Source organism: Nannospalax galili, unplaced genomic scaffold, assembly GCF_000622305.1.
Source record: "Nannospalax galili isolate Female #2095 unplaced genomic scaffold, S.galili_v1.0 scaffold139, whole genome shotgun sequence".
NCBI lineage: Eukaryota > Metazoa > Chordata > Mammalia > Rodentia > Spalacidae > Nannospalax > Nannospalax galili.
In genome coordinates this window covers 7,845,755-7,871,497 of record NW_008345884.1, presented here as the reverse complement: position 1 = coordinate 7,871,497, position 25,743 = coordinate 7,845,755, and the positions used below count along the sequence as shown (strand labels likewise).

At 40.0% G+C, this 25,743-nt stretch overlaps 1 protein-coding gene and 1 pseudogene across 5 annotated transcripts in view; one reads left to right on the top strand and one right to left on the bottom strand.

The window, feature by feature from the left end:
- Nucleotides 1-25,743, bottom strand: part of Ghr (growth hormone receptor) — a 309,166-nt gene that overhangs the window by 19,564 nt on the left and 263,859 nt on the right. For all 5 annotated transcript variants that reach the window (XM_008842104.3, XM_017800343.2, XM_029567818.1 and 2 more), the window contains 2 exons: nt 9,633-9,762; nt 2,374-2,546 (listed from right to left, as the gene is read on the bottom strand). In XM_008842104.3, coding sequence (XP_008840326.1) covers nt 2,374-2,546; nt 9,633-9,762 — 303 coding nt within the window. The remainder of the gene's footprint in view (nt 1-2,373; nt 2,547-9,632; nt 9,763-25,743) is intronic.
- LOC115071896 lies at nt 17,081-17,178 on the top strand (annotated as a pseudogene).

Genomic DNA, 25,743 nt, shown 5'->3' with positions numbered 1-25,743 from the left:
TCACTACATAAAAACAATTTAGTATTCCATTTGTTTTCTTCCATTCTTTGGAGGACCATAAAAATTGATTATTTGCCCACACCCTAAAAATAGCATATTACTTTGACCTAAAACACAAAACCAAATTGTTTAAGGGAGTTTCTCCTTTTTTAATGTTTATGTTTATTATTTTCTGTGTATGAGTGTATTGCCTACATGTATGTGAGTGCACCCATGTCTTGCAGTGCCACAGAGGTCAGAAGACGGCTTCGGATTCCTCTGGAACTGGAGTTAAGGATGGTTCGTAGCTGCCATGTGGGTGCTGGGAATTGAACCCGGGTCCTCTGGAAGAACAGTTAGTGCTCTTAACTGCTAAGCCATCTTTTTATGTGTATGAGTGTATTGCCTACATGTATGTGAGTGCACCCATGTCTTGCAGTGCCACAGAGGTCAGAAGATGGCTTCGGATTCCTCTGGAACTGGAGTTAAGGATGGTTCATAGCTGCCATGTGGGTGCTGGGAATTGAACCCGGGTCCTCTGGAAGAACAGTTAGTGCTCTTAACTGCTAAGCCATCTCTCCAGCCCCCATGTATTATTTTTTATACATGTTTGTTTTGACATATGTAGGATTTCATTAATTTCATTATATAGCTAAGCCTGGCCTCAAATTCATGATCTTCTTGCCTCAGCCTTTTTAGTGCTGGGATTACAGTGTGCCACCATGTTCGAGTTTTATAAAAATATTTTGATGGAAAATTTTCTAATATGTATCAGTGACATTGCTTTAGAAAATGTCCTTTTCAGGGGCTGGAGATATGGCTCATCAGTTAAGAGCATTGGCTACTCTTGCAGAGGATCTGGGTTCAATTCCCACCACTCACATAGTGGCTAACAAACATTCATAACTCCAGTACCAGGGGAATACAACACCCTCGTCTGACCTCCAGGGACACTGCATACCAGGGGTATACTTACACACATGCAGGCTATATACTCATACACATAAAATAAAGATAATAAATAAAATATTTGAAACAATTGTCCTTTTCTACTTTCATGCTTTATGAGGCAACTGAACGGTTACAATTCTGTGAAGCTGGCTCCTCCTCTTTATCCCTCAGTCACAGCCAGTCATTCATGCTTTTGAGCACTACCTTTGTTTACTATACATTCCACACACTTCAAGTCCAGCATTTGCCATACTCTTTTGTGACATACTGTCCTGCAATTATTTTTGAGCTGCCTGACCTCCCTGTTTCACTGTATCTTATTTATGCTACAGTCAACGGACACACAGGAGCCGAGTGAAAGTCACCTAGGCAAATAAGTAAGGCTTGCTATTGGGGCCAGGGCTACAGTATGGGTCTTCGACCCTTACTTACAACTTCCCCCTTCCTTACAACTACCCCATTCTACTCCCTCCTTTAGCTTCAGCCCAGCAGCTGTACCCACTGATGTAAACACATGTAATAAGTTGCCTCTAGAATCTATCAGGTAATCCCTGCGTATTACAGTTTCCTCAGTCTTTTCTCTCAAAGGTAGACTTTCAAACTTTGCTTGTTTCTGCCGCAGCATCCAGCCACTTTTTCCCGATTCCTTTCTGTCTGCTGCTGCCTAAGAAACACATTTGTCTGGGAGAAGGGACAAGGAATTCTTATAAGAAACAAATGAGCTTTTGTGGATAGATTTTGAGACATTGAGGTCAGCTACTGAAAGACCGTCTTTCACTCTTGGCTTTTCATTGTTTGTACTATTACACTGTAAACACAGATACCCCAGCTATAGCTGCTTGTTTTGTTTCTTCCTCCTGTCTACATGATGGGTAATGAATCATCCGCATGGATCTCTGACTTATTTCCTTGAGCTGGTTTCCCCCAATCTTTGTATTAAGATCATATAAACATGACTTTAAGCTGATTGTGGCTGTTTTGTAAATGTAAAATTCTATTTTTATTATGCTTTGTGATCAAGGAAATCTAGATTTTGATTAGGCCAATGGTAGAGGTCAAAGGCCAACACTTCAGTAAATCTGAATATAACAATCATATCAAAGATTAAGGAAAGAAGGAATATTAAGAGTACATTGAATTTTCCCCTTGTATTAACACACAAGAATCCAGTCCAGATTTGGAGACTTCCTACAGGCAAGGATTGATTCTTTCCTTCACATTATTCTTTTCTTTACAGCATTTACTATCAGGCTTCTTTAAGTGAGAGTCAGCTTAACTTCCCTCTCTCTTGCTCACCAGCTGACTCTGTCTTCTATAAAATAGACTCCATGTACCTAAAAAACACCATTTTTGCAAAGTCTTTCTACTTGATTATACTTGAAAATTGGGGCTTCCTCGCTATTTAGACTAAAGTTATGTCAAATCAAACAAACTGTGACTTACCTATTTCATCAACAGTGAAGCACTTTTGGTCCACCATACCACCATTTTTAGTTAGCTTGATGCAATAGGGTATCCAGATGGAGGTATACGATGAGTTAAAGTAACAGCTGTTTTCTCCAGCAGAGACATAATCGGGGCATTCTTTCCATTCTTGGGACCATTCATGGGCGATCCTGAAATGGAGGGTGAAAAAAGGATTGATCATTCTCCAAGTCATGCCACAGCTTTAGTCAAAGTGAGGTGTTTGGTAGTTAGATTCAGTAAACTAAAACAAAAATATATTATGAAATAATTAATATTTTACCAACACCATTTCTAGGAAGTATCACACCTATAGACAGTGTTATTAGTATCTGAAGACTGTCAGGAGCCTATTTGGTACTTCTGCTCATAATTAAATCATTCATTTATTAACTGAATATGTTGTTGTAGCCTGATTCCCAGCTGGTAGATCCTGTTATTAAGAAGAGATTGGATCATGACTTAATCAATGGATTAATCACTGATAGATTCATATTTGATGACATTATTGGGAAGTGGTAGAAACTAGGATGTAGGACTTGATTGGGACTGTGACTTAGAAGCCGGTATCTCTCTCCTAGCCCCTTCTCCCTGTCTCTCTCTCTGCTTCCTTGCCACTGAGCAGCCTCTTCTTCACAAGCTCCTGCCACCATGATTTTCTGCCTTCCCACAGGCCCATAGCAACAGATCTGGTAGACCATGGGCTGAAACTTCTGAAAACATGAGCCAAAGTAAATCTTTCCTCCTTTAAACTGTTTCTATCAAGTATTTGCCACAGTTATAAAATGTATGACTAACATAAGTGGGACAGTTCATGATCTCTTTATTTTATTCCCTAGCCTGTCTTGGTTGAGAAGAGGATTTATAAGTCAAGAGGACACAAAGCCATGTAACCTTTGGTTGAGCAAGAAGGCTATAGGAGGGCTGGGGAGATTATTCAGGTGCTATAATACTTGTGCAAGCACGAGAACCGGAGTTTGAGCCCAAGAACCCACATAAAAGCTGGGTGCAAAATTGAGCACCTGGAGTCCCAGTACTGGGGAGATAGGGACAGGAAGATCCCCAGGAGCTGTTGGCCAGCTAGTCTAGATGAATCGACAAGCTCCAGGTTCAGTGAGGCTATCTCAAAAAAAAAAAAAATACAGTGGAGAGCAATTTAAGATGACACCTGACATCACTATGTGCCCCTCTACACCAACACACACACACACACACACACACACACACACACAGACACACACACAGACACACACACACGCATGCACAAAGGTGGCAGGAATGACTCTGCACAGGTGCAGGGGTTGGCACCCTAGATGTGCATTTTGGAGACCTTTCCACTGTGGGGTGGTACTGGCAGCACTGGGCAATGAGAACATGGCAGGCTGGGGGCAAGGCAAGGCCTAGGAGGAATAAACGAGAAAACATGAAGATACACTTACAAGGCCTCTTTCACAGCTGCTTCTCTGGCTGGTGATTTGGCGCTAGGGATTGCTGCATAATCAGGGGGCCCTTGAGACAGCTGCTCATCAGCTGTTTGAATGCATGTGGGATCAAAACAATTGTGATTCTAGAAGCTGAGACTGTGAATTGTTGCTTAAACTCTGTTTCAGTTTCTTTTTTTTAATTTTATTAATTTTATTTTATGGGTATAAGTGTATTGCCTGTGTGTGTGTAAGTGCACCCGTATCATGCAATGCCTATGGAGGTCAGAAGAAGCTACTGGATCCCCTGGAATTGGAGTTATAGATGGTTGTTAGCTACCATGTGGGTGCTGGGATTTGAACCCAGGTCCTTTGCAAGAGCAGTCAGAGCTCTTAACTGCTGAGCCATCTCTCTAGCCCCTGTCTGAGTTTCTTAAACATTGCATGTTCTTAGGTGAGGAGTGGATAAAGGCAAAAGAAAGGATAAAGTGTTTGTGTGTGTATATATGCTTGTATTTATTGTGATAGCTAAAAGATTAGGGATAGGTGGTTCATTGAGTGGCATTCTTATTTAATCTTGACATTCCAACTACTTAAGAATTAATTTAAAAGATTTACCAAAATTGCCCAGAGAATTAGACTTTCACATAATGGTAGAGGAGCTATCAAATGGAGTTTACGTAATTAATAGTGTAAGAATTAAAGTCTTAAGATGCTGCACAGACACAGGATAGCGAGTGCTTAGTAGGTCTGTGTTTGTTTGGAGCCAGCCAGCCGAGGCCTGCTGTGCTTCACCGTTTCTTGACTTCGGCAGTGTAAGCAGCCCAGGTCCCAGAAGGATTGTGAAAAAAAAAAAAAAAAAATCCTGGTAAGGTTATCCAAATCCATTTGCTCCACAGGACACAGCACTTACAGGACTTAATCTGAATCTGAAGCTTGATGGATCAAGAATGGCTAGTTCAAAACACAACTCTGAATCTCTTGATTCATTAACTAAACTTGAATAAATATTTAAAAGTTATTTCTTAAGCTAGTAAATCTAGAGAAAAAGCCAAATAACCTCATGAAACAGTCACCTGCCTTCCCTGGTTGGATTCCTACACATTACGCAGGCTGGTCTAAGGAGGCCACTTCTCCTTCTTAGTCCCCAAAGCTAAGTGCTTTAGGTTTGCCCTCAGACTATCCTGTGAAAGGAGAGAGAATCACAGATGATCATTAAAATAAAAAATAGTGAAGGCAATATTTTTCATCTAAAAGTCTGGATTGGAGTTAAGTCAAAAATTGGAGATGAAGTCATGAAAATAAAACCAGATTCCAGGTCCTAAAATTTCAACTAGTCTAACTGAAGGATGCCAACTCTTAAACACTAGACCTGCTCCTTCTACCAAGGGATGTTGGATCACCTGGAGTCCTTGACTTGACCCTAGACCATACATCTCTTCCTCATATAAACCAATTGGAGGGACTAATCCAGCAAATGTCTGCAGGTGAAGTAGCCAGAATAGTCACCACCCTATGCTCCTATGAACTCCTTGAGGGGGAAAAGTTGTGGTAAGAGCAAATATTTGGGTTAAAATAAATGCTGAAAGGATTAAAACAACAAAATGGGTACTGACAGGCTCTGACCAGCTCCCACAAAGTCTTTACCATTAACTAACATTTGGTTTCATTTGGTCCAAAATATGTTATTAATGAATCAGCAACCTTTTGTGTCATACAATTTATAGTCCCCAAATTGTTACAAAATGGCTTAATAGATGTGCTGGATAGCTTTAGTGTCAACTTGACACACTTGGGTTGAGGGAGCCTCAATTGGGGAATTTCCTTCATTGGACTGGCCTGTGGCCATGTCCATGGGGCACCTTCTTGATTGTTGAGTGATGTGGGAGGGCCCAGCCCACTGTGGGTGGTGCCACCCCTGGGAAGGTGGGCCTGTGTTGCATAAGAAAGCAGGCTGAGCAAGGGCCAGGGGAGCAAGCCAATAAGCAGTATTCCTCCATGGCCTATGCTCCAGCTCCTGCCCCCAGGTTCCTGCCCTGAGTTCCTACCTTGGGCTCCCTGATGAACTGTGATCTGGGAGATGTAAGATAAATAAACTCTTTCCTCCCCAAATTAGTAGTGGTCACAGTGTTTTGTCACAGCAATGAAGAAACAAACTAGGACAATAGAGATAAAAATGTCCAATAACAACATATGAACAATTTAATGGCCAAATGGCAGCTAACAACTGGAGTTAAGGACAGTTGTTAGCTATCATGTGGGTACTGGAAACAGAACCCAGGTCCTCTAGAAGAGCAATAAGTGTTCTTAACCCCTGAGCCATCTTTCCAGTTCCTGATTTTTAAATTTTACTTTTGATTTTATGTGTATGAGTGATCGCCTGAAGTATGTAAGTGTACTATGTGCATGCCTGTTACCTGCAGAGGCGAGAGGAGGGCGTGGATCACCTGAAACTGGAGATACAGACTGAGAGCTACCATGTGGGTGCTGGGAATCAAATCTGGGTCCTCTGCAAGAGCAGTAAGTGCTCTTAACTACTGAGCCATCTTTCTAGGCCTGAACAACTGTTTCTATTACATGCAGCTCATGAATGTCTTTGGCTTAAAATTTCAACCTCAAAAAAACAGTAACAATGTCCTTTCTTCCTTCTAAAATTCTTCCCCAACTTTGCATGGGAAATGAAATTTCTCTTAAGAGTCCAGGGGTGATTTCTGTGGGAGGCTAGTGTGACAAAGGGTGACAAAAAGAGAAACACCTGAGGACCAGGTGTTCACACAACCACTTCCTTTGAAAAAGAGGCCTTTCCAATGGCAGAGCTGAGCGGTGTGGCCTGCCAAACTTTTCTAGTCTCTTTCTGTCGCCCCTCTCATTTGCATTTGTGCTGGGTCCCCTTCAAGAGCAGAAGCTGAATCTGGCAGTATCTCTACCACAGGGTAGCAGATTCTGTCCTGAATCAGCTGTCCTCATAAGCTGAGGATGTCTCCTTTGCCAGCTCACCTGGCAAGGATCAGGGCCAGGCAAAACACAGGAGTGCCTGTGGGCCTGTGTCCTTCTGTCTGGTTGAAAGCCCAATGTGCTTAGATTGCTATATGTTTTAGATTTCAAGGGAAGGGCAGTGAACTGAAGCCCTATCACATTGCTGCCCTCTACTTCATTCTGCCTTCACTGGCTCCAGTGTTGAATTCAATCATCTTGTAGTTTTGTGTGTCAGGGAAGTGGAGCATAATTCTATAGTTTCAGGGGTTGCCTAGAGCTGAACTCTTAGAAACAATAACAAGAGCCAGAAGTCCCCTTTGTGTTGTTTTTGTATAAGCGGGTGCCAAGAGTCTGAAACATTTGTCCACTGACCAGTGCAGCCGTGCCTGATCTCCTAACCCTCGAGTCTACTGTTCTCAGAGTAAACAGGGCTGTGGGCTTATGTGGGTTTGGTTAAGATAGTCAAAATATTTATATTTTTATAGAGAAAACACAAAATCCTGATTTTGCAAGTTTGGGTTGACACTTAACCATGAGTTTGTATTTGTGGTATTTAGGGATGTGGGAATGTTTTCCTCCTAGGACTCCAGGTTCCAAGAGGGCAAAATAAAGACATCCTTCCAAGTATGTCTGAGATTTTCCTTCCACCTGGCCACACCTTCAGCAGCATCCTTGTTAGTACAGAGACTCTGTGTTCTGGGATACAGAGAGCACTGGGGTGTACAGAGGAGGCCTGCAGACAGTTACTGTGGTTCTGACAGAAACGAGCAAGAGATAATTATGTTTGTGAAGGCTTTATATCTTGGGATTTATCTTTTGGCTCATATTCAAGGAAGGTAAATATTAGAGTGTCAAAAACCCATTTTCATAGAGTGAAACTAGTTCAAGAGGTAATTCCACTTTTTTTCTTAGACTAATTAGGTCAATGGGGTTCACACGAACAACTTCTCATTTTGATGGAGCCAAGCTGTTTGAGGTGTGAAAACTGCATCTAGTAAGCTTCTCTCTCTTTGGAATTGCTGGGCATGGTGGTGCATGCCTTTATTCCCAGCACTTGGGAGCGAAAGGCAGGTGGATCTCCACGAGATCAAGGCAAGCCTGGTCTACATAGCGAGGTCCAGACCAGCTGGGGCTAGAGAGAGACCCTGTCTCAAAAAGATAAAAAAAAAAAAAAGAATGGAATAAATTCATACATATTGAAAAGCATCACAATACACATTAGCTTCATATCTTGATATGTTTATATAAATCTCCTTTATTTATTGGTCCACGCCCTCTCTATAGTATTAACCTCAAGGTAAATAAGAGTGTATTTGGTGCCAAACCTCCTTTGTGTGCCTTTAGGGTATACCCCCACTGCCTCTCATACCTGGAAGGGGCACAGGCCTAGTCTTTGTTATTCATGCAGGGTATTTGTTATCTGTAAGTCAAGCACCCAGCTATAGGACCCTTCTACTGCTTAGCTGGGGTGCTTTCCACCCACCCCATAGAGGACAGGGAAAGGGACAGAAGATGCTGGGATCAATTAGAGACATGAGCTTAGCATCCCTGTGTTTCATCCTAGTTCTGCTCTTGCTCACCCAGTAAATTAGTTAAGCTGGGTACAACTCCACCTCTTTAGTTCTAGAAGGAAGCTAATAGACTTAGCTCATAGCTTCTTATAAAGATCTTTGTGAGATAATATGTGAAAAATGCCCGGCACAGTCCTTTCCACAAAGCACTGTATTCCATAATGAATAAAGCAGTGGATTTTCTTAATATTTGTATATACTAACAATAATAATGATACAGACTCCCAATTCCTGAGCTATAAAAATGACTTTTGGTTCCTTACTCCTATATATAATTATACACAGCTCTGAGTTCATGCCCCTACCTGCTCCCTGTGGCTTGCTTCCCTTTCCCTATGTCTGGGTGGAAAGCATCCTTCTCAGCTTGGTGGACCAGAGGCTAACATAAAGAAACCTCACTCACTAATCCTGCAGCTCCACTTAGGCTTTTCCTGGGGCAGTTGTGTGGAAAAGAAGGGATAAGGAAGCATTTAAGCCTAATTTGAAAAGATAAAAGGGTATAATGTTTTCTATAATACAATAGGATAACCACAATTGACAGTAATTAATTGTGGATTTCAAAATACTCAATAGAGAGGATTTTGAATGTTCCCAACACAAAGATATGATACACATCTAAAGTGATCAATATACAAGTTACCCTGATTTGATAATTACACATCATATACATGCATTAAAATGTCACAGTGTACTCCACAGATATATACAATTACTAAGTATATTTTAAAAAGTGGTATAAGGGAAAACAGTCATATGAAATGAGTATTTAAAAATTTACTGCCCGATGACCACATTTTTTAGATCTGATAACACATGGAAAGAGAGAGGCCTCCCATGACCCCCTCATTTTCAGTATCACTCAAGCCTTTGCACACATGCACACTAGCACATGAATATTCCCACACTCTTACTTTGAAACTACATTCACACAGTCATGCACATACACAGACCGTGCCAACACTTTTCTTCCTCTCTTTGAGCTTATTTTCTTAATAATCTGTGTTCTGAGTTGATATTTAGTTTTCAGTTGTTTGTCTTTCTGTACTGGAAAGGAATCCTCATGAGATCAAGGCCTTTTATCTTTTGTAATCACTTTTGTATCTACAGTACCTAAAATGGTACCAACCACGAAGGGCTTAATTAATACTTTCAAAATGAATGAATGAATACATCTAGGTCTTCAAAATAAAGCACTACTATTCCTCCTCTATGTGTGATCCACACTGGCAAATCAATGGGGAGATAAACCAGAAAGGCATGAAGGCTGCACCTTCTAGCATAGAACAGCTGGATGGATCCTGGGGTCTTTAAATCATGGTAATCTCCATCCGTCCAGTAGCAAGAAAATGTCTCTAGTTCAGGTGAACGGCACTTGGTGAATTTAGGCTTCCCAGAAGAATCTGCAGGATAAAAAGAAAAGACAAAAATGAAATCAGGAGGGTTTGTGCAGTCCTCATCAAACATATCTTTAAAGTGCATAAAGGAGAAAGTGCTGTGATAAAGTCTGCCTAGCCCATCTAGGAGGTGATGCTTAAGACCTGCCAGAAAAGTTCTTTCTTGGTTCACATCTGAGCATTAATTGCTTGTTATTGTCAGTCATTGATTTTAAAGTTAAACTGTTTTGCCTTCATTTCAAGCATTATTCCTTAGGGACTTATTAACAGATGATGCTGGAGCAAAGGATCTGGGTGCGGGTAGTTCACTTGGAAGGCCCACTAGGAACTTGAAGTAAGACAGTGGGAAGAGGGGAAAGAGGACATAAGAAACAATCCTTAAACCTAAGGACGGAATAGTTAACACCCACGTAGAGCATCTCTGAAAAGAATGAATGTTGCAACCTACAAGACAGTTCACCTTTGTCCCTAAATAAGAGTAGTCCAACTGAAGAGGCCCCACATCCTGAAGTAATGATATTCATTTTCATTTCTTCTTTGGAGGTTTCCACACATGTGTATGTGTGGGTGTGCTCACCAGTCTATGTTCATGTAAGATACAGCATCACTCACTAAACTTGGAGCTTGTCATTTCAGCAAGGTAGCTGACCAGTGAGCTCCTGGGATCTGCTGGTCTGTTTCCCCAGCACCAAGTTTGGAGATACATGCCTCATGCATAACTTTTATATGAGTGCTGGTGATCTGAACTTAGTCCCTATGCTTGTCTTGCAAGAACTTTACCCACTGAGCCATCTCTCCACATCCTGGAGTCTTCATTTAAAAAGATGAGGATTCCAGGGAGCTGGAGAGATGGCTCAGTGGTTAAGAGCACTGGCTGCTCTTGCAGAAGACTCAGGATTGGTTTGTTAGCCCCCACATGGAGGCCAACAACTGTCTGTAACTCTAGTTCCAGGGGATCCAACACCCTCTTCTGGCCTTTGTGGGCATTGTACAGCACAGGTGCACTTACATGCATGCAGACAAAGGATTCATAGACATAAAATAAAAATAAGTAAATAAAAAATTTTAAATGAAGATTCTAAGATATGAAGTTGGGAGAGAGATGGGAGATATGCAGGGGGTGGGGTGGGGGGAGCTGGAGAGAGCGAGTGGGAGATGGTCATGACCATGATACATTTTATACATGCATGAAGTTTTTTAAAAAGTGAAAAACATAAACAAAATAAAATGAGGATTCCCACTTGTAGATACATCTTTATTAGAGTTATTACTAGTTACGTTGTGTTTCTTATTACAGCACACTGAACACATTACATATATTGAATCTTTTAGTACTGACTGTAGATTACTGTATTAGGCACTTTTCTGTTGCTGTGATAGAAACACTGACCCAAACAATTTATAGAAGGAAGAGTTTATTTGAGCTTACAGTTCCAGGGGAATTACAGTCCACCATGGCAGGGAGGCATGGTGGCTGGGGGTGGCTGGAGGTGGCTGGAGCAGGAGCAGCAGAAGTTAAGCTCTTACATCATCACAGGAAACAAGAGAGCGACTAGAGATCCAGCAAGGCTTAAGAACTCTCTAAGCCCACCCCAGAGACGTGCTTCCTCCAGGATAGCCACACCTTCTAAAACCTCCCAAAACAGCGCCATCATCTGGGGACAAAATGTCCAAATACTTGGAGCCTATGGGGGACATAGGGGACATTTTCATTCAAACCATCACAATTGCCTTTTGCTTCTTGAAAAATTTCCAGAAGGAAAATTGGCAGTTTCAGACCTTCTCTTAGTTCAACTCTCAGAAATCAGTTAGCTTGGAAATCTCCATGTACAGCAATTCCCAACTGTGACAATACCCTGAGTCAACTGAGGCATTTATTCTTATTTATTTATTTATTTATTTAAATATTTTATTATTTTCATTTTATGTGTATGAGGGTGTTGCCTGCATGTATGTGAATGCGCCCATGTCATGCAATGCCACAGAAGTCAGAAGAGGGCTTCGGATTTCCCTAGAACTGGAGTTAAGGACTTTTTGTAGCCACCATGTGGGTGCTGGCAATCAAACCGGGTCTTCTGCAAGAGCAGTTAGTGCTCTTAACCACTGAGCCATCTCTCCAGCCCTCAACTGAGACATTTAAAACATAGGGATGCCTTGGTTTACTTTCAGAGATTTGAATCAATTTATCTGGATGCAGTAAGGAACTCTGAGTTTTAAAAGTTCCCCAGGTACTTGGAATGTGTAACCCAGGTTGAGAGCCACGGCTGGAGATTAATTTACATATCAGACACCAAATGTGGCTTTTACATTAAGAAGCTAGTGTTATTTCTATTGAATTTATTTAGAAATCTTAAGGAGAGTTTTATTCAAGTTGTTAAGAGTGATAAAAGTTTGATACTATATCCAAATCTATAATGGTGGAGACATAATATCAAGAGGGTGCATGGCATTGCTGGTTATAATGTGTCACCTCAACACCACCATGACTGATTTGTAGGTCAGACTGGCTGCACAGGCTTAAGTCAGCTTCCTCCACAACTGCCTGGTCACTCTGCCTTGGAGGAAAGTACTCTCCCAGACAGCCTACAGAGGGAGTACATCAAGCAGTTACGTCACAGTGAAGGATTCATTTCCAGAGATGCTTTTATATTCTCAACCCACAGTACAGGAGAAACAAAAACCAAATAAGATAGCCCATAAGTCTGTCTTCATTTTGGGTTTCAGGAGAAGGATAAAAGAACAATTAAAGTAGGAATTGTGGTACCTAAGTGAGAAATATTCTCCTAGGCCCAGGTATCTGAACACTTGGTCTCCAGTTGGTGATTTTGGGAAGTTAAGGAGGTTGGCCTTGCTGGAGGAAGTTTGTCACTGGTGGTGGGCTGCCATGCCTTTCTACCATGATCGATTCTCATCCCTCTGAAACCATAAGCCAAAATAAATTCTTTCTTCCGTAAGTTGCTTGTGGTCATGCTATCTTATCACAGCAACAGAAAAGCAACTAATGTGGAGGGGAAGATAGGAGGGAAAGAAAGCACCGAAGAAGAAGGGCAGTCTTCTGCAGAGGGCTCCAGGGTGTGGTGTAGAAGGCACTCAGCAGCCATCTGTCCTTCAATGTAGACTCTTCACACCATGTCTTGAAGACCATCTGCTGCCAACAATCACAGACATTTGTTACCCCTGAACACACAGTGGGTGGTAAGCTACCCTGTATGGGGTGGCAACTTCAAGGGAAAGTCTTTCTGTCTGTAATATGTCCCTGAGTTCAACCAGTTCGCAATTTCATTTGGATTCTGGGGTAGCAGTATACAGAAACTAAGGAAACACAACACAACACACCACAACACAATGCTGTTTAATGTGCTCAAGAAAATCAGTGAATTAAATTTGTACAAAGACATATTAAAAAAGAAAAAAAGAAACTGTTTTAGGAATAGTTTCAGGAAGTCCTGGATTCTACTGCCAGCACCACAAAAAGAAAAAAGAAGGATGAAAAACAATCTACAGAATAGAATAGAATAGAGAAGTGATTTCAAATATGGTTTGCATCCTAAATGATGAAAGAAATTGTAAGACTAAACTAGAATGTGTTTCTATCATGTATGAAAAATGAGATAGAAAATACTTCAGTGAATTAAATAAACCTGTGCAGGGGCTGGAGTGATGGCTCAGAGGCTAAGAGCACTGACTGTTCTCTCAGAAAACCTGGGTTCGATTCCCAGCACCCACATGGCAGCTATGAGCCATCCTTAACTCCAGTTCCAGGGGAATCCGAAGCCCCTTCTGACCTCCGCGGCACTGCATGACACGGGTGCACTCACATACATGCAGGCAATATACTCGTACACGTAAAAACAAAACAAAACAAAACAAAAAAACAAAAACAACAAAAAACCTGTGCAAATTCAGGCAGACCAAAAAACCAGCACAGAACTGGGGAAATGGGCAGCAGGCCCCAATCTTAGCTGAAGAATTACTGGCAGCTGATTACTGCTAGGTGAGGAAGAGCTGATCTTCTTTAAGAGAATGACACTAGATAAGCAAGACTCCAGTGGGTGAACTTGCACTAAGGGTTGTCAGGAGACGCTAGCTTGACTCAACAGGCATTAACATAAATGACAGAATACATGAAATCCAGTTGGGGGAGGGTGATGATAGGGAAGAGGGTATAAAGAGGATTAAGATGTTGTATATGAGATACACAAAATTTCAATAAAATATATTTAAAAAACAGATTGGGAAAAATGCTGAGGAACCTGCATATGTAGTCAATCAGAGGTCAGTTTTAGAAGAGAACAATCAGTGCATGTTCAATTTCCTTGCTCTGTAGAAAAAATGGTTACTGCTGAGCATGAGCCAAAGTGAGGAAATACTGTCAATTCAAACCAGTTTCATATGTTGTGAGGATTGCATAAGCACACTGGTCCAGGCCAAGTATGGTGAAATGCTAATGTTCCCTTCCACAATAATAAACAAGAGACAGTGATTCCAGCTTCCTCACCTGTACTTCACAGGGTTTGGGTGATGGACTTGCATCCATGAATCAATAATTCAAGGACATCTTTACATTTAGCCTTTATATTTGGATAAGACAATACTATAGAATAGAACATACAAGATTCTTAAAGATTTGGTGAGTGAATACATGCAGATATAATTCTATGATGAAAGAAGAAGTTTCTGCATTCATTATCATTGCTTTTCAAAGTTCTCTTCTAAGGCAGTAGCAGAACTGATAGGGAAATGACAGCATAATAGTAACTAAGACTTCTTACAGGACATGTGCCAGTTACTGTCCTGCACACGAGGCAAGTTCTATTATTACCATTTTATAGGTGAGGAAACTGAGGCACACTTAGAGAAGTAAAATAGCAAGCCCTAGGGTCACTTGGCTACTAAGCTGCACAGCACTGATGGCCGCCAGGCAGTTGCGTTTCAATGTCTGTGTTTGCTACCACTACACTGGCACTTTCCAGATGTATATATTTATATATGTGGTATATACAAGATATGCATTTGAAACAAAACATCTCAACACTATTATTATCACTGCTTTTAATGAATTCTGGTTATATATATATTTACAATACATATAAACATATGCATTTATATATACATATATAAACAATGGTGCTAATGACCCATTAGTAAATTGATTTACTAATGGGTCATCACTTTGACTTTGAGAAACATTACATATGAAGCTAATCTTCTCTCTGTCATAGTTGAAAATTAATGTTGGCCTGTAATTCCTTCAAAACAAAGCAAGAATGTTTCTCTGCTGGCATGGATCATGAGCTGTTCAACAAACTGTTTTCCACATGACTGGAAATTATTCTTGAAATTATTTTCCCTAAAATGTATTTTAAGATCTGCATAATCTTTAATAAAATCTGTCAACTGTCATTTGACCTTTCTGATGATTTTGCAGGGAGATCCAGTGTCACCACGGTGAATTATGCTGTGGCTGTGTAAGTACAGCTTGGGAGGCCAGCCTACATACACTATGTACCCTGTTTGGCTAGTGAGACCCATGCTTTCACTAAAGCTTTGATTACTTCTCACACAGTTCCTTCCCTAAGATGACATTATTTATTAAAAACATTAACAATCCTTTATCTTGACTGCTTCATTGACAATTGATGGAAACTACCAGGAAAAAACGATAATACTGGGTACAGGGTGATAACATCAATTTGGGTTCCAGACACTGGAGTTTCAATCCAGATACCAGACACCATTATTTACAATCTGTACAATCTTGGAAAAATCTTGGGATAATGATAGCATATCATAGGATCACTGTAAAGATTAAATGAGATAATACATGCAAAGCTCTTAGATCAGTGCTTGATACAGAGTAAACATATGAATGTTCACTGTTAATATTTCCACCTTCCAAGTAAATTGTGGTTATCATCTTCTTGCTTATTGGCTGTTATTACCTAGGAAAAGCAAATTATAATCATTACTAAGTTTGAAATTCATCCCATTATCCAATTTTTACTGATTTAAACATATAATTATAGGTCTACTGGAACTACATGACACATTTGAAGTGTATGCAGTATTGTGTTAGCTTTTCCCTCACTGTTTAGAGATGATATTCTATTGTGATGTCAACTATCACAGCATTTGAAGTCTGAATTCTAGTTAACTGGGAGAGGTTGCTGTATTATCATGTTTTGCATTAAAACAAACAAGTCTATGCAAATGCTTTTTCTCTATTTTCCTGAGAAACTATTGAAAGAGAATGTGTGAAGCAGGGTATGGAGGGAGGAGAATAGCCAGCAACAACTGCGGGCACTGTGGGACTGGCCCTCAAAAGGTGTATGGAATGTTTAGAATGCCACTTGATGCTTTCCCTTGGTGACCGGACAATCTAAATCACAGCTGGAGCTTTATTTGTTTGTTGGCAATATTCATTTTAGAAAAAGCACATGAAACAGAAAAAGTGAAGAATTGGAATTTAAGTTCAAGTTCTCTCACCAGTAGTCCAGTCAACGGTTCCATCTGTGAGCCAAGCCACTTTCAACAGAATGGGTTGGATGGTTGAAATTTTGTTTTAATACTTTACCTTTTTCTTTTTGAAAAAAAAAAATTCAGTAACCACCCTCTCTCTGTGTATGCATATGTGTCTTCCTAGGGTCCACATTCTATGCTGAAGGAGTTTGGTCAGGGGAATATGCTTTTTACTCATTCTGCTGGAGTCTTCCCAATTGAAGCTCTGCTTTTTAGCCAAACACCCTTCTGAAAAGTGCTCAAGCCGCCCCACAGTGCCCTTCGGTTTGAAGAGCTTCAGACATTCAATAATTCCTCCACTTAAAACAGTGCTACTTCAATAAAGATACTGTCTTTGATGAATATTGGTCTATTAAAATATGGCAAGTAGATCTGTAACCAAGTTGTTTATAGATAATATAGCATCAAAGAATGCATTTGAAAAAGTCTGGGAGACCCTTTTAAGCTATTGAATTTCCAAGTGATTATGAAACTACAAATATTGACATTAAAATAGTTTAAGCTATTAGCAAAAAGACTTTTAAAATTTTATTTATTATTTTTATTTTTATGTGCATGTAGGCAAGTGCGCCCATGTTGTGCAATGCCCATGGAAGACAGAAGAGGCTGCTGGATCACCTGGAACTGGAGTTATGGACAGTTGTTAGCTGCCATGTGGGTGCTGGGATTTAAACCTGAGTCTTCTGTAAGACACTCAGTGTTCTTAACCGCTGAGCCATCTCTCCAGCAAAACGACTTTTAACTAGTTACGGTACTAGTAAAAAGTTAGCACAGAATTTCCTATTAGAAAATATTGAATGTGTCCTTGCTTCAGCAGCACATCTACTAAAACTGGAATGATAGAGGATTAGCATGGCCCTACCTAAGGGTGACATGTAAGTTCATGAAATGTTTCATATTTAAACAAATACTGAATGTAGGGAATTCACATCCAAACGATTTTCTTTGTGGTTCTCTGTGGAATTGAGAAGGCACAGCTGAGCAATTTTAGGTGCTTGTTGTTTTAGAATTGAGAACCAGATTAGAAAATTCGCCACTCAACTGTTCACTTTTAAAAATTATTTTCAATTAAATGCTAGTAAACTTTAAAAAGTAAATTTCTGGTTCATTAAAAAAAAAATTGTTCCGGGCGTGGTGGCGCACTCCTTTAATCCCAGCACTCTGGAGGCAGAGGCAGGTGGATCTCTGTGAGTTCAAGGCCAGCCTGGTCTACATAGCGAGTTCCAGGACAGCTGGGGCTACAGGGAACCAAAAAAAAAAAAAAAAAAAAAAAAAAAAAGAAAAATTGTAAGATTGATCTGAATTAAAGCACAGTCTGGGGTCTGGAGAGATTGCTCAGTAGTTAGGAGCACTGATTACTCTTGCGGAGGACCTGGGTTTGAGTCCCAGCACCCACATGGTGGCTAACAACAGTCCAGTCTGTAACTCCAATTCCAAAGGAACATGAGACCCTCTTCTGACCTCTGCAGCATTATGTGACATGGGTGCATTCACATATATGCAGGCAATATACACATACACATAAAAAATAAAAATAATAAAATATTTTTAAAAAGGCATAGTCGTTGGGTGTGGTGGCACATGCCTGTAATCCTAGCACTCAGGAGGCAGAGGTAGGCAGATCTCTGTGAGTTCGAGGCCACCCTAGTCTACATAGTGAGTTCCAGGACAGCTGGGGCTACAGTGAGACAAAAAAAAAAAAAAAAAAAAAAAAAAAAAAAAAAGGCACAGTCTTTATTTTCAGTTTCTTTGAAATGAATGTCAAGTCAACTGAACTTGGTAATGTCTTAGAAAAATCTTTAGAGCACAGATAGTTCATTGGTACTGTGGTATCAGGACATAGAGGGTTATGGTACTCACATAAATCATTGAGCCTTTCACAATTTGGTTTTTGCTGTTTTACTTGGCGTCCATAGAATTCCTTTATTGTAAAATGTGTTGTTTGCTTCTCCTAGTAATTGCAGGCAAACATAATTTACTCTAACTTTCAACACTTGTTGATCAGTTGTTTTCCTTCTCTTCTTTCCTTTATTTGCCATAACATTTGTCTGGTGCATTAATTTACTTATGACTTTCACATTATTAAATTTAATGAATTTGGGCAGAGTGACCATATATTTCTCTGTCAGATTTAAATTTTTTTTATTTTGTTCCAGATTTCAGGTCTATTACTTACCAGTTCTCTTAAAAGCATGGTGACTATGTGTTAGTCAGAGCTCTGTCAGTATAATAAGATACCTTAGATAATAAAAATTTAAAGAGAAAAATGATTTTTCTTTAAACTTCTAGAAGGTTCAATCCATGACTGATTGGGCCTATTCTCTTGTGCCTATGGAGAAGAAGTGGTTGCAGGTGGGTGTATGCTCTTTTGCCAAGCAGCAAAGACAAAAAAGGGAAAGGACTGAGTTCTATATTGCCTTTAATGACACCCCTCCTATGACCTAAGGACTGCATACTAGGTCCCACCTTTTAAAAGTCCCTCCACTTTCCTATAGCACCAACATGGGAAACAAGCCCAAAATACATAAGATTCTTAGGGATGTTCAAGACCCAAACTAGCAGACTGCTCTTAGGGCTTCTTGGATGAGAGGAGGATGACAGCACTATTTCCTTGGTGGTCTTTTTTTTTTTTCTACCTATAGAGGGGGATCTAGCAAGGTGGATACAGCTGCCTAAAGTTCTAATTATTGGGGAGATGGGACTAGAAAGATACCCCAAAGACTGAGGAAATATTTTAGAATAGTAAAGTAGAATTACTTTACTTTGATGATTTTGAGATTGAATCAGTAGAATTACTTTACTTTGATGATTTTGAGATTGAATCAGCCTAGATGCTGATCAGCTGAAGAACAGATAATGAAAGTATGGTGCATGTGCACAATGAAATTTTATTCAGCTGTAAAGAAAAATTAAATTATGAAATTTTCAGCTAAGTGGATGGAACTGGAAAAAAATTATAGCATGTGAGGTAACCCAGACACAGAAAGACAAATGCCACGTGTTGTCTCTCATTTGTGGATCCCAGTTTAGAATATTTAAGTTTGTGTGTTTAACTGAAAGTCCCTATAGAAGGAAACTAGAAAAAGACCATGGTGGTGGGGGAGACTTTAAGGAGGAGGACATAGAACATAAGTGATGTGGAAGTATAGGGGCAATACTGAGGGCAGAAAGGTTTAGGAAGGGAGGGAGATGGAGATATGAGGGACAAAACGGGGTGGGGGGAAGGTCAACCAAAATAAAGGTCATACGAAAAAAAATATGGAAACCTAGAAGTTTCTTTATGTAGCAGATGGTGATTAACACAGAAACCCACAATTGGCCAACATGCAAACAACAAGAGACTGTAGAATACTTATCCCTTATCTTCTTAGGCAGAAGATTTTAAGAGCCAAATGGGTGGATGACCACAAGGAAACAGAGTCTTCCAGACAGCTGATTATTTAGTCATATGAACTCACAGCAATGGTGACAGCATGCACAAGTCCTATGCAAGCTCAAACCAGACAAAATCCAAGCAAAGACAGAGAAAAGTGGATAAGAAATCCCAACACCACCTTCTGGCAACTGATGGCTGCTGGAAGGGAAAGAGACAGTGTCTTACAGGGATGGGACTCTTGGTGGGCCCACTGGATGGATCCACACTGAGGGGCATTTGGGGATACAAATCAGACTCTATAGGCCATATTATATATAAGAGAGTACACTAAATTATGCAATGTGTAGGGGGGGAAGGTGTGGAGAGAGGGGAGACGATCTAAGTATCAATAACTATATTGTATAAAAATAATGAAAATTCAATAAAAAATAAAATGGAAAGGGGAAAATATAAATAAAAAACATTAAAAGGGAGATATCCTGTATGACTCGATAATGCTGTTCATAAATCCCAAGGGCTATTTAACAAAACCTCCAGTGCCATGTGTGGGATTCCTCTTTATGAGTTATTGGTCATGGAAACCCCAGAGACCCCCCAAAACAATATAAACGCTGTAAACTGTTGTCGTTACTCTTGAACTAATTAATAGGACCCATTGCTGAAGATATCACACATTTTGGTTACAAGATATAGAGAAATCAGGCTTGAACTTCTCTGCATGCTTTCTCCCTGCTGGCTAGCTTTTACAGTACAGGAAAGTGGGGTGTAGACTGCAGAAGTGGGGGGAAGGATCCATGGTTTTAACCAACTATGGACTCTATGAACTATGATACTAACCTACCAAGCAAGATATACCCTCTACTGCAATAATGGCATGGCTGTTATGGGGGTAATTACCTGCTCTCTGGTTGGATTTGAGAACTGATCTACAGGAGGGAATTCATGCTTAATACTGTAAACCAAGTTAAGAGCCCATAGTTTAGGTGTTACATCCTGGGTGGAAACTTACTACACTGTTAGATAACTAAATTGGCATGGCTCCAAACTGCCTTCTAAATATGTGTGATTATAGCCACAGACAAATGCTGCTCTCATCCTTAATCAGAGAAGATTCTCTTTGCAATGAATGGAAGTGAAGGACAGGGCTCATGGGTCTTCTAGGTGCTCAGTGAGAGTAACTGGTAGTTGAGTGCTAGCACTCAACAGGGCATTCATACCACTCCCTCCAAGGCTCAGCGAACATCTCAGAAGAAGGAACAGAAAAAATGTGAGAGCCAGAGGATAGGGAGAATGGCTTCAAAGTGCCATCCTCTGGGCATGACACAGCCATTGTATTCACAATCCCACAGCAACTGAGTTTGCCTCCACTGGATCTGCACAAGACTGGGCCTGTCAGTCAACATGGATCCTAAAAGGGCTCCCAAGGCCCTTCCCCTCCTGCCTGCTGAACTACTGATAGATTCTGGGGGAGGGGCAGTCATTATCTTCAGTTGTGTACTCAAAGGAGAACCCACCAGGCTTGGAGGACAGTTACAAAGCCATGGTCACACAGGTGGCCCTGGTGAAACTCAGTGGGTCTCAAAACAAAACAAAAAGATGTGAATGTGAGAAAAAGATTTGTAAGAAAGAGGGAATGTGGACAGGGGTATGAAAGAGACAAGAGATGGTGGGAGTAACCAGAAAGCATTATATACATGCATGAAATTGTCAAAGAATACATTTAATAAAAAATAATAAAAACAAAAAGCAAGTAAAAAATACTTTTTGCCTAGTATGCTTTTCCCCCCTCAAAGATAACTACAAAAGAATCAATATTAAATTTGTAGCTAATATAATTAAATAATTAACCAAGAGATGGAATAATTGAAACCTCACAAACTTCTGGTAGGAACGTGAAATAGTAACTGTGGAAAACCAGTTTGGTGGTTCTTCAGAAAGCTAAATACATGGTTAGATACAGTGGTGCATACTTGTGATCCCAGCATTTGGGAGACTGAAGTAGGAGGACTGTGAGCTTGAGGCCAGCCATAGCTACATAATGAGCCTCTGTTTTCAAAGAAAAAGATAAGCTACATACAGAGTTCCTATATGATCCAGCAACTCTGCTCCTAGGTCTATTATGCTCAAGCGAACTGAAAACATGTTCACGTGAAAAGAATGATTTGCAGTGGCCATAAGAGTAGGGACAACCAAAAGTTAACTGATGTGTGGATAAAGAATACATGGCATGATCATGTAATGTAATAATATTCAGTCATATAAAGGAGTAAAGTACTGATATATGCTACAAAACAGAAGAAACCTGAAAACATTTTGCTGTGTGGAAGAAGCCAGGCACAAAAGGTCACAGTGTGTATTCCATTTATATAGAGTATTCAGAACAGTCAAATTCATAGGTAAAAAGATAAAAAGATTCTTGGTTACCAGAGAGTGAGGAAGATGGATAATTGGGACTGACTGCTAATAGGGGTTCAGGATCCCATAATGAAGCAATGGAAATATCCTAGAATCAGGGGGTGGTGGTGGTGACTGCAGGAAGTTCAGAATGAAGTACAAACTGAACTCCTTAATATTAAAAGGGTAAAATTTATCTAAACAATCTACTTAAAATACATAAGGCAAGACGTTACACTTAACACTAAAATTCACTGAATATAAGGTAACACATTTTTTCTTATCCTCTATTAGACAGTCACTTTTTCAGTTTAAAGGTCGCTGCTCATTAATTTGGCCTGTCACTGTCCCAGGAACAGAGTTTTGTATCTCACTGTTTAAAAAGCACTACTATCCCTTGACCATAAAAATACCCTCAGTGAGAATCAGCTGAGCAGTTGTAAGTCAGACTGCATGCTCTTTTTAATCCAAATTCCTGGTAAAGATTCCATAGACAGAAATAATACTGACATGCTTGAATTGACTAGGGAATTAAACAAATATTGATGCTTAGGTTCTATCCTTTAAAATTCTATTTTAGTTGATAACTTATGGGTCAACAATTTAATTGTCTGGGTATTGGACTTTTAAAAGTTCCCCAGTGACTTACATGGGTAGCATTTAATAGTTTAGGAACCACTGGCTCATATCATCATTTCCTTTCTGAAAGCAGAAAGCATCCTGCTTGGACACACTGGAGACTCTTGTCTAGATTTCACACGTCTTAGCCAGGAATGGTAGGATAGAGTTAGGGCCGGGACCTTGCAGTATAAGCCTGAAGTGTGGTAATGCTTTGCCAGTGTCAAATCGATGCCACTGAAAACTTTAAACCTGAAGCCTGAGGGGAGCCTCCTAATGCCAGAGGAAAATTGGACAAATAAGTTCTTGTTTCCCCCTCTGATAGTTTTGTCGAGGCCATTAATTCTGGTGGACAGTGATATACTTTTATATAACCTCATTTCTAAGCTCAAAGTTTCAAATGCAATGAGCAAACACATTTTTATATTGAGCACAAGGAAGAGTAGATTTAAAAAATATTTTACTTATTATTTTATGTATGTGAGTGTAGTCCTACATATATGTAAGTGCACCCATGTCATGTAATGCCCAAGGAGGTCAGAAGAGGACATCAGATCCCCTGGAACAGGAGTGAGGAGGTTGTAAGCTGCCATGTGGGTGTTGGGTATCAAACCCTGGTCCTCTGGGAGAGCTGCCAGTGCTTTTATCTGCTGAGCCATCTCTTCAGCCCCAGGAAGATTAGTTTTTCAACCCATCTAGACTAATCATCAGGGAAGAGAGTCTAGTGAGTGATTGTCTAGATTAGCTTAACCAATGGGTGGGCGTGTCTGTGGGGGATTATCTTGATTATGTTAATTAAGGGAAGATCCACCCACTGTGGGTGGCACCATTTCTTATGCAGGAGATCCTGAACTGTGTGACTGTGAGGAAAGGAAGCTGAATGCTAGCATGCATCATTTGGTCTTTCTTGACTGTGGAGGTGACCAGCTGCTTCAAGTTCCTGTGCCTCGACCTCTCTACAATGATGGATTTAACCTGGGATTGTGAGCTAAAATAAACTCTTTTACCCCTAGTTGTTTTTGTCAAGGTATCTTATTACAGCAACAGAAATGAAACCAGGACAGTGCACCAAGAGTTTTTGGTTTTAGGGTTGAGCTATATTCATTTATTTGTGCATTTATTCAACAATCACTAAACAGCTGTTTATGTGAAGACTTTGACTTAATTCCTGAAATAGTATATTTAGTTCAAGGATTTTGGCAAACCAGACAGAATATTTTATACAAAAGGTGGGTCAAATTTCCAAGGGGGTTAAAATCATTGGAGTCCCTATTTCTTAATGATTTTTGCCCTTTATACATTCTACTGCTTTGTGGAATTATTACTACTACTACAGATTTGAATTACCAACTCTATATCAAAATTTAAAAATTGATTTATGTTCACAACCCATCTCTACTGTATAAAAAGAATGATCAATCTGTCAAATACAAAGATACACATTTATATGCATATATATGTAATATTTGGACAGGATTTCCCAATAAACATTTTTCTTTTAATTCTTAAAAACTATATTTCTCATAACAGAGATTGTTATTCTTTTATGTGTGTGCAATTTATCTTATTCTTAAAATATTTCCAGGTATGTGTTGGTGCAGCAAGGTAGCTGGGCCACATTTCTTTTTTCTCAGTCAAGAGTTTTCAGCTAAGGTTCCATTTCCTCCCCAGGAGACATTTTGCAATGCCTGGAGACACTGTGGATCATCAGGACTTGGGGAAGAGGTGATGCTGGCATCTGTCAGAGATGTGAACAATGCACAGGACAGTGAAAGTAGCAAACAACAGTCTGGATCAGTGTCAACATTGAATGTTCCAAACAAGTAGCAGCCTAAGGTTACAAAATAGTTTTCCAAAATGTAAATATGTGCCCCAAGTAAAATAGACACATAAAAATATAAAGTGCCAATCTTTCTTACTCCCTTGCCTATCTAAACTTTGTCTTTTTGTTCATCAGAGAATAATGTCTTTCATTTTTAAGTCCTTTGGATTTTTGGAGGGGGAATTCATGTCAGACATTCTAAGTTTTGATTAATTCACAGATTTATACAGCAGGGATTGTGTGTAAGACACTCTTAAGGTGCAGTGAGATTATAACAATAACATTGTATGTGAATTCTCCTTTAAGAGCTATAAGCTGGAGGAGAAAACAATGTATGTGCATATACTAACAAGTAGCTAACAAAAGATAGTTACAGATAACAACTGCTTTAGGAATTCAGAGGACGTAATGGGTACTAACAACTGAGGGTCAGTGTATCAGAGGGATAGAGGAAGGTTTCAAAGAAGAGGAAGGATGGGGTGAACAGCTCATTCTAGTTTGCTTGGATGGGAGCACGCAGATGATGATTACTAACCAAACATTATCAGAAAATGCTATACACAAAGTTAAGTTTGTTTACTCCACTACTAGGTCAATATCTGCATGCTAACAAGATCCTTGGCCATCTGTCTATATGCTCAGTAAGACTGAGAGCATCGATCCAGCACCTGTCTGCAGTTGAAGGGTCTTTTCAACTAGACTGGCCGGTCTCAACTCTGACAACACGTTACAATCACCTGGATTCTTAAAAAACACTTTCTAGAGGACTAATTTAATTAGATGGGGGTGATGCCTGAGTGTTGGCATTTTGCAAATGCCCCAGGTGATTCTGATGTGTATCTGAAGCTGATGATCACCAATGGAACAATGAGCTTTTATATTAGACGAGTACAATGAATTTCTCAAGTGGTTATATTGAAAGCATTCTCAGATACCAAGTCGTGTGAAAAACAAGCCAAATATGGCTTAGCAAGGGGAAGCAGCATGCACTGAATCCCTGATGGTGTGACTCCATGTAATGAGGATGCTGACCTGTCTATGCAGCTCTCAGAGGTTGGCAACATGGTAGATAGCATTTACTATTCAGGGCTGTTTTAGTGTCTTTCGGAAAGATCAAGCTATTATTTCATTTGTGTGAAGCAGAAATGTAAGCTCACAGTTGTATTCCAGGGGTTATAAAACTACAGTTTCAAATATCTCTATTTCTATCTATCATCTATCTATCTATCTATCTATCTATCTATCTATCTATCTATCT